Source organism: Coffea arabica, chromosome 4c (assembly GCF_036785885.1).
Source record: "Coffea arabica cultivar ET-39 chromosome 4c, Coffea Arabica ET-39 HiFi, whole genome shotgun sequence".
NCBI lineage: Eukaryota > Viridiplantae > Streptophyta > Magnoliopsida > Gentianales > Rubiaceae > Coffea > Coffea arabica.
The window spans coordinates 38,979,108-38,992,792 of NC_092316.1; the positions used below are offsets into that span (position 1 = coordinate 38,979,108).

Consider the following 13,685-nt stretch of genomic DNA (forward strand, 5'->3'; position numbering starts at 1 on the left):
TTCTCCTCGCCGTGATTTTCCTTCGCAGCCACTTTATTTCTACTACTTCTTGCTATTCCTTATATAATTCTGCAATGTTGTTTTCCTTTTGCTTTTCTTTCTTGCTCTGTTTTGTAGAATTTTGCATTAATGAATATGGGCAATTATTTTGGAGGGAGTGTGACTTAACTTTTCGTTTTGAGGATTCATTTGGGCGGTAACGGACCAGCGCTTCATGAAACGGTCCGTCAACTCTCTTTCTTTTTGTTTATTCCGTTTCTCCTCAACTGAAGGCTTCCTGACGTGGAATATTTCTCGCCTCACATTTGGGTCTTGTGAGGAGACCGTTCAGGAGCGGTCGTCAGACCGCTCCTGCCTCGTATCCCATATTTAGCCATTTATGTGTCGGGGACAATTGTATGTGTTCTGATTATAGGAGACAATTTGCTACTCAACGAACATTACAAGGGGCAATTTGTGATTAAGCCATATATTTATTAGCTATTTAATTCATTTACAGTACCCAAAATTTTACTTTCTCATGATTTTCGATCTTCTTATTTCCATTTATTCATATTCTCCCGAACAAATAAAGTTCGGATAAAACACTTGAAACTCTCGTGGTATTGCAAAAAAACACATCACCCCCTATTGTTTATAAAGCACCACATAACCTTCTTATGCTTCTAACTAAAGTGAAATTTGATTTTTAAGACTTTAACTAGTTTTATAATGTAAGTGGTGTAAGACTTTACAAGATTAAAAAAAAAAATAGCGGAATCAAAATAGTTGGGATTTAATGTCACTTAAAAGGAAAAAACAAAGCGGGGTCAAACTACAATTTCAAACCAAAAATCCAGACAAGAAAAATCACCATCCTTCTCCTCTTCTTCTTTTGCCAAATAGGAAATTGGTTAAAATTATAAGGAGATTATGTGATACTTTCGACAACGACAACGGTTCTGTAAACTTTAGCCATAAAATTTCTAATGAAAACCCCAGGACAAACATTTGGTTCGGAATGACATTTTTAAATGCCAGGCCGAATTCTCCATTTAAAACTTTTCTTGGGTCAGACTGTCTGAAGTTGAGTTCCGGACTGGCTCTTGCATCTCACCATAAAGCCAAGCAAACACAAACGCAAAAAAAATAGTAGATAACTCGCTGACAGGATCATTTGCCGATGAGCATTAAGAACCTATTACCAAATGGCGAACAATTTATAAATAATAATTAGTACTAATACAAATTCGTAACCTTCTTATTTGTTCCAAAGTCGAAAGAAAATAAAACACTAACCTCAACTCTATAACATGGTAGATTCCAATCCAAGCTCAGCTAAGAGCATGGACAAAAAGACCTTCACCATACAATTCCTATACCCTATCAGAAGAGAATTGTAAACCCGAAATTTCAATAGTCTACTTTTTGGGGCCATTAGCGACTTCAGCAGAAGCGTTGGATGGATTAAGCTCATCCCAAGCTTCAATCCAGGTGACCATGGCATCGGCCAGCTTATTAAAGTAATCATCCACCTTGCCAAGCTTTGCCTTGACTTGCTTGGACAGCTCAAGGTAGCATTTCTGAACAGTTGCGCAGTCCTTTGGAAGGGCAACAGATTGGAAAAATGGGATGAGCTCTTCCTGCCAGTAGATACCTTTGTATTCTTTCTTAAGGTTCACAAATGGGTTACTTGCTTTGCTGTGCCAGATGTAAGGCAGCCCTGTCTTGACTCCCAACCCGAGGTGGTCGCATATAACCTGCATAGTAAATTGAGCAAAATAATTAAGCAGAATAACAGAGAGGTCAGCTCTATGGCAGATTCAAGAGCATCTTAAAGCCATAGGAACAGAAACAAACTACTATACAAGATAAAAAGACTTCATAAGAATTAGATTACCTTGGTGCACCAACCAGCCCACATATCATCATAACGTCCAATAGGCTGGCCATCACCCATGAGGCCAAAGTACATTGCAGGTCCAATTAATTCACGGTTGAAAGCAAGGTTCATGCCGCACATGGGGAAGAGGGTACCCTTTGGCACAGTCATAATTGCGTCTACATACCTGAATACAAGTATGAAGGAGAGAACGAATTACAACAGTTAAAATGAAAGGGGAATTAAACAGGACATGTTAGAAGAAAAGCAGTTGTACCTGGTGTTCCTCTCAAGAGGTTTGACAAGCTGTGTTGGAGCATCATAATCAGGTATGTTAAGCCAAAGGCCATGTGACACTGCAGTTGGTACACCTTCACGAAGACTGAAAGGATACCCGCGCACAAAGTCTGCCCCCTCCTGGTAGGGATCATAGAGGGTATTGAAAAAAAATGGCGTTGATGGGGACAAAAGATTCTTAATGTGCTGCTCAAGCGCATTTATTTCTTTACCAGATGGATCTTTGGCAACCTGAGCATTCATAAGGAATATCAAGCTTTCAATATCACAACCCAACAAAGTGGTCCCAACCAATTAAGAAAGCAAAAGCAGTTAGACTTTAAATGTAAAATCCATTTCATCAATGATAGGGGAGAAACAGTGGATCTAAAGACACAAAATGCTATAAAGAAAATTAAAGGACTCATGAAAGAGTGCATCTTAAACAAACAAATCATGTATACATGACAATCAGAGTCCTTATCTTGGTGAAGCTTTTGCTAACAAAACAAATTATCCTAGAGATCATATAAAGCACAAAAAATGGAAAAATTCACTGGTCTTCTGACATGAAAAGTCCTTAAAAGAGCCAACTCCTTTCAATTGACCATGGTAAGAAGCAAACCTCAAGCCATTAGATCAGCACATAGACAATCTGAACTAAACCAATTAATATCACTTCTCAACAAATGCCAAAAGAAAACCAAAACCAATAAAGCGAGAGAGAAAACTAAAGAGTTGTTATTAATCCCCAGAAAATAAAAGGTTCACGAAACTGAATCGAGCTAAATTTTACACAAAAAAAGACAGCAATTTAAACTACATTTTAACAAACCTAGCGGAAACAGAACCAAATTAATCGACAACCTAAACACCATATGATATCCAAATTTACCACACACATCAATCAACAAAGAGCCAAAATAAGTTGAAGAGCTGTGGACCTGTATATAATTGAACACTAATTTAAAAGCCATCATCAGTTTGAAATTAAATTTGCCAAAAGTGAAACTCAATTTTCCCACATCTAAATTTTAAACCAACGAGGAAAGAAGAAACAATTAAGTTAGAAGGGGGGCAAAATTTCACACTTAAATGCAATTGGAACCAAATTAGAAGAAACCAACAGACTAATTAACAACAAATTCACAACCCAAAAACTCAACTTTCCAACCGAAAATTATTAGATCAAGAACAGGACACAAGTACTTGATCTATGTCCCATAAAATTGACACAAAATACAAATAAAAATCCAATCTTTCCATCAAAACCACAAGAGAAGACACAGAAAATATAGCGTTGCAACGATAAATCCCACTTACAAAGCAATCATCATCAATGGTGAAGATGTACTTCTTCTTGGACACCATGTAGCCAAAGCAACGGCAAGCAGAGTCCTTGAAAGAAATGCAAGATGCTTTGGGGCCCAGAATGCGGTTGATATCATTGCGATTGTACAATTCGTAGTCAAAGCCATCAGGGACTTTGATGGTCTTCGAAGGATCACCATCTTGGACAATGATGAGATGGTATGGCTGGAAAAATGGCCTCCACATCTCCAAGAAATCAAGGTTTCTGATGGTGGGAATCACTATATCTAACTCATCTTTCAAAACTGGGGTTGGAGATACAGATGCCATCTTTTGTTGATTTCCTCTTCCTCCTTCACTACTTGGGAAGAGGAGATTGAGGGAGAGGAGATTGGGATCTGGGAAATTCAATGGAGTCTGGAGTTTAAGGAGTTTAAGAGTTCGAAGAAATGGAGGCGTGCACCGTGCAGTTGTGTGAAGACTGAAGAGGTTGTGGTGTTTTATACATGAAACTCTTGAGCAAACGGGGCGGTCGCACGTGAGTGGACAAGGGTGAATAATGCGTTTGGAAATATATTCAAAATAGAGGCGTTACTCTTCAAAGGTGAATAATGCCAATAAAGCACATAGGAATTAAAATTAAAACTAAAGGGCAAATATAAAACAATGTTCAAATAAAGCGCAGAATTAACCCAAAAAAAAAAGAATTAGAGAGTTTTGGTGCAACTCATCAAGCTAAAAGGAGTTTCATATTTTAGTTTTTTTTAATGAATGAAATTGAAAAATGTATAAATGTAAAGAGGCAATGATTGTGAGTATAACTACTTAAATGGTGAGTTAAATATAAATCAAATGTATAGATAAGTGCCCGTCAACATGTTTCAAAAATGAAAGGTGCTCGTCAACATAAAAATTAAAGAAATCTTTCTTTAATTGAAATATGTAGATTATAAAAAGAGATTTGGTAGAGAAAAATTAAATTAAAAAAGTATAAATATAAAGACGCAATTACTCTGAGTATATCTATTTAAATGATAACTTAGATATATAAATCAAATGTACAGATAAGTACCCATCAACATATTTCAAAAAAATGGGTGCTTGTCAACATGAAAAATGAAAGAAATCATTTTTAATTGAAAGATGCAGATTACAAAAAAAAAAAAAAAAGATTGTGTAGAAATATTATGCTATTCTGAGTTGATATATTTGAATATGTGACATGAATATATATATATATATGTATAGTGTACCGTACACAGATTTATTTGAGAAATTCACTGCATAAGAAAGATGCGTGACAGTTTCGAGTAATTTTTTTGAATCAATTGAATTAGTTTTATGGTTTGAAATACTTGAAAAAGTTCATTAATTTAGTGAGATAAAGGAATCCTTGGAGAAAAATGAAACTAACATCCATTTAAATTGAAGTTCGTTAAACAACGCAATTAATAGTGTGCATACAAGTTAGGCAAGAATTTAAGGATTAATTCTAGGTTCGGCTCGAGTTTCTGCATGTTGATGAGCCATATTGACTATACTAGGAAATTGATTTATACAAATGGCAATATTTTGTAATCGATCACTTATTCATGTAATATATGGTTTTTACTATGAGCAAATCACTAAAGTATAGTACAAGATTTAACAAATTAGAAAATTGTAAACTACAATACATGTATTTTGTGCAAGTTTTTTTTAATAAAAATAAACTTTCACTACTAAATTTCTTGGAAATCGTCTATTAGCAAAATGATTAACAAAAGTAGGGGGAGAATAACAGAAACCATATGGTGTTCTGTGCAAATTATTTTGGTAACAATGAAAGAAGGACTAGAAATATTGAGGAAGTATGTGATAATTTATACTAGTTGATATGTTGTATTTAGAGGTGGCAATTTGGATTGAGATCCATTTATCCATCCATATAATTCATAATTAAATGGATTTGGATTATCTATTTATAGTATTGGTTTTAAATGGTTGATCAAAGTAAAACCATTAAATTAAATGGATTTATATGGATTATCCATAAAAACCATATATATTCATTTACTTAAAAATCAAAAAAAAGAAATGGAAAGGAAATGACTAAAACCATATATTTCTTCACGTTATTGAGCAGCGAGTCATAGAGTGAGAGAGTCACCAAACTCAGACCCGCACACAAACAAAACGGGACCCACACATGTATGTGTATTTACCTAATAATAACGATTAAAAAAAAAGAAAGTCCCAGTAAATATTTTGCACTACCAGTAATCTTAGCCACCTTTATTAGTTTCTCTGTCTACTTATTCTTGGGATTTTTCGGTAAATCTTGAAATTTAACCACATAATCTGACGATATTTTACCCCGGGATTCATTTTAGTGCAAAGCATTGGAAATAGTTGTACACTTTGCAAAATTGGAGGGAGAGCAAAGGCCAAATGTGATCGTTGTTGAGGCAATTTAATGAGATTAGATTTGTGGTATTTTGGCCACATTCACTTCCAAAATATATAAATAGATTATAAATAGATAATTGGTTTTTATTTAATCCATTTAGATCCATCCATTTAGATTCATTTATTAAATGAATCTAAATGGATTGGATAAATTTTATCCACCATCCATTAAGTCAAAACCAATTATGAACCATTTATTCATATTGCCACCTCTAGTTGTATTTGATGAGTCCCCAAACAATATTTAGTTTCAAGAATATATATATATATATATATATCTGTGTGTGTGCATGTATATATATGTGTGTGTACATCCACACACACCATCAGTGTATATAAGATTAATTCTAATTTTAGTCATAAGTGAAGTAGATTAAAATGAAAGATTAATTGTAAGGAAAGTAGATTAAAATTAGAATCAATCTTTTGTACACTGATGGTATATATTGCTGGATTTAAATGAATAACAACTATATAAAATTTGAATTTAAAATTCAAGTTTTATATATTTGTCATACATTCAATGGTATTGTATATATTGTCTATGTGTATAAGATTTATTCTTAAAATTACTAACATACAACCTTTTTTTTAGTATCAGTGGATGGTTTCGTATTCGAAATTTTGACTTACCCTTCTTCTCCTTGTAGCATCCAATCCAACTCTTTTCCCTGCTAACATGCAACTTGGACATCATCAATCAAGAAAACCGAAAACAAGACAAAACAAAAACTGAACGAGGTAAAAGGTGTGCAATTACACAAAGAACCGCAAGGTACATCATATCAAGATGAAAGCATTTTGGATCTCAAAAGTAATGGATGTGAACTGGCTATCAATTGCGACGATTTATCAAACACTATTTACAATAACAAAGTCAATATATTAAATTGATATTTAGATTTTTTCTCAATTTAATTTAATTTTTTAAAAATTTGTACTTAGAACTACTTCCAACATTTGCATTAGAAAAATTTGTTAAAACTTGTAACTCTCCCCGATTCTCATCATTCACATTCATCTAATAAATTTGGATTTTTAGATCCCTATGTATTATATTTTCATCTCTGCGTATAAGCTGCACTAAATGTTTGTTTAATAAAACTAGAATTTGAAAACTAAAATCTTAAATCTTAAATTTGAATCCATTAAGTTATTGAATTGTTAAGTACTACATTTGATACATTTGAGTGTATATCATATTAAGTAATAAATGAATAGTTTGTCACTTATTTTTCAGACCAAGTTTTGTTGAGAAAATTTAGTATCACTTAATTAATTCAAATGTTCTTTTTTTTATTATTATTATCAAACGTAATTAAATATGTTAAACTCTAAATCCATTAAATTTAAGTGCTGTATTGAATTATCAAATAGGCCTACATCACTTTGAACTTTTTGGAGGCTTGTACTTTACCTCCCACTTTACTTCCGGTTTAATGTATTCCTTAACTAGGATTTCTCGGAGACATAAAACTTTATTGTTAATTTTTCTAAGTTATTTCCCTTCTTTCTTTTTCTTCTATCTTATTCTCTCTGTTTATTGCTACTTTTCCTCCTATTCCCTTCCGTTCCCTCCCCTTCCCTTCCTTCCTATCCACACCCCCTCTCTTTCTATGATTCTATCACGCTCTAAGATAATCAAATGACCCCCCAAACTGTCCATACTTCATTTTCCTTTCCAACTTCTTCCCCACAAAAAAGGCAAAATCTAAATTTAAGAAGACTCAAATGTTAGCCTTTTTGCGTGCTTTCATCTGCCATAAATCTAATAATAATCTTACTTCCGCATAAAACCTCAAGTAAGAAGAATTATTAAAAGCAATTTGTTTTTACAACAAGAGTGACAAAAAAATACAAATATATTAGAGGTGAAAATACAATAAAATAGAATCGAGTTTAAACACCTAACATTAATTGACTGAGATGAACAAGTTTGATAAAAAACAAAAAGGACAAAAAAAAAAAAAAGAAGGGCCAAGAAAAGGAAATCGACCAATTAAAATGAGGATTAATTTTGTATACACTAAAAGTGTAGTGATTTTTTTTTTTTACACTAGCAGTTATGGATATATGTTATATGTGCATGATTTGAATTTTAAATTTGAATTCATATTATGTGGCATAATTTAAATCAATTAGTGTAAAAAAATTGTACACTAACAGTGCATAAAAAACTTACTTTTGAAATAGTACATATATGTTTTGGTGTTTGGCACTTGTTAAGATAGTTTCAAGTATTAATTTTTTTTATAAGAGTAAAACTAATTTGTAAAAATATCTAAATATAGAGAGGAAAAGAAATGTAAGTGTAAATTTTCATGTTTCAACAAATATTTGAAGTCACTCACAATGAGCTAGTAATTGAATCACGGAGAGATGGTGGTAGTTTGACTATAAAACAAAAATAAAAAATGAGCTGGTAATACCAACAGGAAAAGGGATTGCAAGCATAAGTACGTAATCTAAAGAAAGTACTCACAATAGATTTCTTTGTTTCTTGGAAAAATTACAGAAACCTTCCCTAAGGTTTCTGACACTTGCACTCACCTCCCCTGTGGTTTGAGAAATAGCACTAACTTTCCTTGAACTTATTGATTCTTTGCATATCCAGTCCAAGCGATTAAAATATTCTTTTAAGAAGTGAAATGAGAAATTTGTACTAGATTTGCCCCTTTGTGCTGCTGCTAAGCAGTATTAGTAAAGAAATAACAAAGTATTACAAATCAATTAATAATTAATAAATTTTAAGGAGTGTAGTTTATGAGGAAATAGACATTATCTATTCAAAACACCAGCTCACCAGCTCTTTATGGGTATTTTACTCTCAAACATTTAATTTATGATCAATACATCAATGTTTGTAAGTAAAATTCAAAAAATGTTACAGTAATATTCTTACAAAAAAGAAACCGGTAGGTTATATATTTAATATAAATTTAAATATTTTTAAAAAAAGAAATGTCCCATAAAATATTAATTCTTTATGACTTTCTTCCATTACATGAATAAGGTATTGACTCTTTATGACATTTTATTCTGAATCATTTAATTTATGTTAAATACATAAATGTTTGTAACTAAAATTGAAAAAGTGTTACATTAATTTTTTAACGAAAAGGAAACTGGTAGGTTTTGTATTTAACAAAAATTAAATATGTGAAAGTAAATACAAATTTAAATTTGATACCTCTATCAGGCAATTTAAATTTTAAAAAAAAGATTTATATTTTACCTTTATTCACGTGATATGGCCTCAAAATCTAAAACCTCTATTTAAATTTGTATTTACTTTCAAATATTTAATTTTTTTAAATATAAAACCTATCAGTTTCCCTTTCGTAAAAATATTAGTATAACACTTTTTCAATTTTTAGTTACAAATATTTATGTATTTAACATAAATTAAATGATTCAAAATAAAATACCCATAAAGAACCAATACTTTGTTCATGTAATGGAGGAAAGTCATAAATAATTAATACTTTATGGGCCGTTTCTTTTTTAAAAATATTTAATTTATATTAAATATATAACCTACCGATTTCCTTTTTGTAAAAATATTACTGTAACATTTTTTGAATTTTACTTGTAAACATTGATGTATTTATCATAAATTAAATATTTGAAAGTAAAATACCTATAAAGAACTAATACTTTGAATAGGTAATGCCTATTTGCTCATAAACTGCATCTCTTAAAATTTATTAATTATTAATTGATTTGTAGTACTTTGTCATTCCTTTGCCAATACTACTTGGCATGTAGCACAAAGGGCAAATCTGACATAAATTTCTCATTTCACTCCCTAAACAATATTTTAATTGTCTAGACTGAATATGCAAAGAATCAGTAAGTTCAAGGGAGATTAGTGCTATTTCTCAAACTATAGGGGAGGTGAGTACAAGTGTCAAAAACCTCAGGGGAGGTTTTTGCAATTTTCCCTAGTTTCTTTATTGGCTGCGTTGATGTAATAAAAGTTAAAAATTTTCAAAAAGAGTAAAAGAGTGGTTGGCACGTGTGTCGCCGGCGTTAGCGGCATGAGAGGAGCGTTTGAATGGGGACATGTCGCCGTGTCGGAGCGATTAGGTGTTGGACCTTAGAATTTAAGACCGTGGGTGGATGGGATTGGCCAATGGGCGGCTCATTTAAAGTAGAGGTGGCAATTTGGATTAAGATCCATTTATCCATCCATATAATTCATAATTAAATGGATTTGGATTATCCATTTATAGTATTGGTTTTAAATGGTTGATCAAAGTAAAATCATTAAATTAAATGGATTTATATGGATTATCCATAAAAACCATATATATCCATTTACTTAAAAATCAAATAAAAGAAATGGAAAGGAAATGACTAAAACCATATATTTCTTCACGTTATTGAGCAGCGAGTCATAGAGTGAGAGAGTCACCAAACTCAGACCCGCACACAAACAAAACGGGACCCACACATGTATGTGTATTTACCTAATAATAACGATTAAAAAAAAAGAAAGTCCCAGTAAATATTTTGCACTACCAGTAATCTTAGCCACCTTTATTAGTTTCTCTGTCTACTTATTCTGGGGATTTTTCGGTAAATCTTGAAATTTAACCACATAATCTGACGATATTTTACCCCGGGATTCATTTTAGTGCAAAGCATTGGAAATAGTTGTACACTTTGCAAAATTGGAGGGAGAGCAAAGGCCAAATGTGACACGTTGTTGAGGCAATTTAATGAGATCAGATTTGTGGTATTTTGGCCACATTCACTTCCAAAATATATAAATGGATTATAAATGGATAATTGGTTTTTATTTAATCCATTTAGATCAATCCATTTAGATCCATTTATTAAATGAATCTAAATGGATTGGATAAATTTTATCCACCATCCATTAAGTCAAAACCAATTATGAACCATTTATCCATATTACCACCTCTAATTTAAAGTCTTGCCTATGGCTTTGGCCTTTGGACCTTTGTTGCTGCCTGCCTAACTCATTCCTCATTTGATTGATACCCGGAGATAAGATTGGGAGCTAATAGCATCGTTATGCAATTGGTAAATTTATCGTGCCTTTTTAAGAATGTGTTATACGTTTATAAGAATGATTACATTAATTTATTAAGTTAGTTTAAAATAATTTAAATGTAGAAAAAAAATCTAAGTATATATCAAATTATATAAAATGTATAATTACTAAACAGTTATACCAAACTCTCAACCGTATTGATCCCAAATCCCACAAAAAAATTCTGCTCAAAAAATAAAAAAGCGAATATATAAAACTCTTACTTGCCGAGGAAAGTTCAATCACTTTTCACAGGCCTACAGGGTTGTTCACACAACACATGTCACCAGTCTCATGTTGTGATGATTACTCAACTTTCTTTTGGACACCGATAACCAAAATCAATCCACATTTTGTGCTCTCTTTTTCTTTTTCGATTTGCCCAAAAATTTCAATGAACCGTTTACCTATAGAAAATTAGGGTTTAGCGTTTCAGAACTAAGAAAGAAATTCTTTTATGAGACAAAGGCGTCATCCACAGTCTACCTGAGTAATACATTGATTGAGGCTACTTACAATCAGCCAATATTAAGCAAAGTGCTACGACATTAAGCCGATATTAAGCAAATTCTTTTTATTCATTTAGTCTACTTAAGCCGATATTAAGCAAATTCTTTTTATTCATCGAGTCTACTTAAGCAAAGTGCTACGCTTTGAACTTAGAACTTGTGACAATTTGATGAAGTTTTCTCCACGAAGAACAGAATTGGACTCAGTTTATATAAAGAATGTCAATTATCTGGCAACATTTTAGTGCACAACCAAAGCATTCAAAAATCTCCATAGAGGTCAATAAGATGTCATCATCTATATAACCTTTAGGTCTTTAACTATTCATGAACATGAACTTTGTAGACTTGTTGTCACGACTCCAATTTCCCCTAAGGCGTACCACCACTCTAAGGGTTAGGGGACTGCCTGCCTATCCTTCGTCAGCGCTCACTAACTCACATTAATTTCAGAGATAACATTTCTCATTAAACATCCAAACATTCATTCTTAATACTTCTCCAATTAGTGAAAACAAAAGTTTTGTCCATTACAAGATACAAAAGTAATTCTTAACAGCGATATATACAATAATGGACCTCCCAAAACATTCTAACTCAACTTCATCATTCTTCAAACTTCAATTTCTGTAAGGAAAACAAAACTAGAAGGTTGAGCTAAAACTCAGTGAGGTTCAAAAGGGTAAAATCGAGTAACAATATAGGACATTCCTTAAACATAACAAATCAGGAGAACAAATTCAAAGGTAAACATTCACTTTAAAGGATACGAATTCTTCTCACTCCACCAATCTCTCCCCTTATAACCTCCAAAACAATAAACAATCCCCGACATTCAATAAACAGTCCATTGATCTCCAATCTTCAAGGTAAAACTCGAGTATACAATTCAATTGCTCAAGGTAGCTGACCTAATCAACCAAGTCCACTACCGGCTCGACTAGATTAGCTTGCCAAGGCTTAGGGCCCGATTCGGCCGATGTGATAAAGTACACAACGGCCTAAAATCGTTCATGCACAATCCAGTCAGTAATCACTATGATATACATTTCAGTTCATTAAGACAAGTACCGATAAAGTACGCTCTAGCCTTTTATCAGTAATTCAAAACTAAGTAAAACTTCATGTCATTCATTCAAATCACTTCATTTACCAATGCACAAGTAATCCTTCAAATAAACAAAGTACAAATACTTTAGAACACTCACCCTAGCCAAAGTAAGTTACACTTGGATCAGAGTTGCTTTCTGGCTCACCGCTGTCCCCTGAGACAAGTTTATGAATACCATAATTATTTAACTGCTCATATGTAAAGTTTTAAAATAAAAAATTTTTATTTCACTTCTTTATACTTTTAAATTTAACATACTAAATTTTAACATTAACTTTTAACAAGGTAAGTTTTAGAAGTAGCTAACTTTAAGGTATTTTCCTGTCCCATAAATCATTTTTTATTAATTAAGACCATGAGCAAAACTAGTTTATTACCCTAAGATGTGTGTATAATTCGTATAAATCCACTTAAATCATGTTTTAGTTGAATATCTTTAAATATGAGTTTTAAGGCTCATCTCTAGATTCCTATAGTTGATATAGCAACCTTTCCTATCCATTCTAACCATTTAATTTTTATTCCAACCACCAATCACTCACCAATAATCTCATAAGACATAAACAAATACAAATCAAGCATTTTCCAACAAATTTTATTCCAAAATATCCATTCAAATGCCAAGAAATTCCATCGACTAAGCTGCAAGTGGTTTATTAGCCAAGTAACTTCCATCTCAAAATTCCAACCATAATATCAAAATTTCACCCCAAAATTCACATGCATGACCATCTTAAGATATTATATGGTGTAATCAACAATATTATAAAATTTTACAGCCCCAAAATCTATGAAAAATCAGTAAAGAATCCCCTCATCTATCTTGGCTAAGATTGCAAAATTTCTAGCATATAGACAGTTTGGAAACAAACTTTTCTCCACATGCTCTTTATTTTTTTCACTCAACTCTCAACATGCAGATAGTGATTATCATGCTACGAGCTATTTTAAGCTGCAATATAAAATTTGCAGCCAAGGATTTGAAGAGAAAAGCTGGACAATGCTTTCTTTCCCTCTCTCTCGGCCATGTTGGAAGAATTTCCAGCAGATAGCATGTGAGGACCCGAAAAATTATTTATATTTTATTTATTTCTTTGAATGTGTTTT

The 13,685-nt window shown here is 32.3% G+C and overlaps 1 protein-coding gene across 1 annotated transcript; it reads right to left on the reverse strand.

The window, feature by feature from the left end:
• Positions 1–1,180: 1,180 nt before the first annotated feature.
• On the reverse strand, positions 1,181–3,932 carry LOC113708811 (UDP-arabinopyranose mutase 3). The gene is made up of 4 exons (XM_027231417.2): positions 3,461–3,932; positions 2,139–2,389; positions 1,880–2,048; positions 1,181–1,739 (listed from the first exon to the last, which is right to left on the reverse strand). The coding sequence occupies exons 1-4, from the start codon at positions 3,776–3,778 to the stop codon at positions 1,401–1,403; spliced, it is 1,077 nt and encodes a 358-aa protein (XP_027087218.1). The 5' UTR covers positions 3,779–3,932; the 3' UTR covers positions 1,181–1,400.
• Positions 3,933–13,685: the final 9,753 nt, after the last annotated feature.

Excerpts from the sequence above, each read along its gene's own strand:
- LOC113708811 (XM_027231417.2), bottom strand. The coding sequence starts at position 3,778 with ATGGCATCTGTATCTCCAACCCCAGTTTTGAAAGATGAGTTAGATATA. Across the intron at positions 2,390-3,460 it reads CCATTGATGATGATTGCTTT|GTTGCCAAAGATCCATCTGG; the intron begins GTAAGTGGGATT and ends ATGAATGCTCAG. Across the intron at positions 1,740-1,879 it reads GGGCTGGTTGGTGCACCAAG|GTTATATGCGACCACCTCGG; the intron begins GTAATCTAATTC and ends TTTACTATGCAG.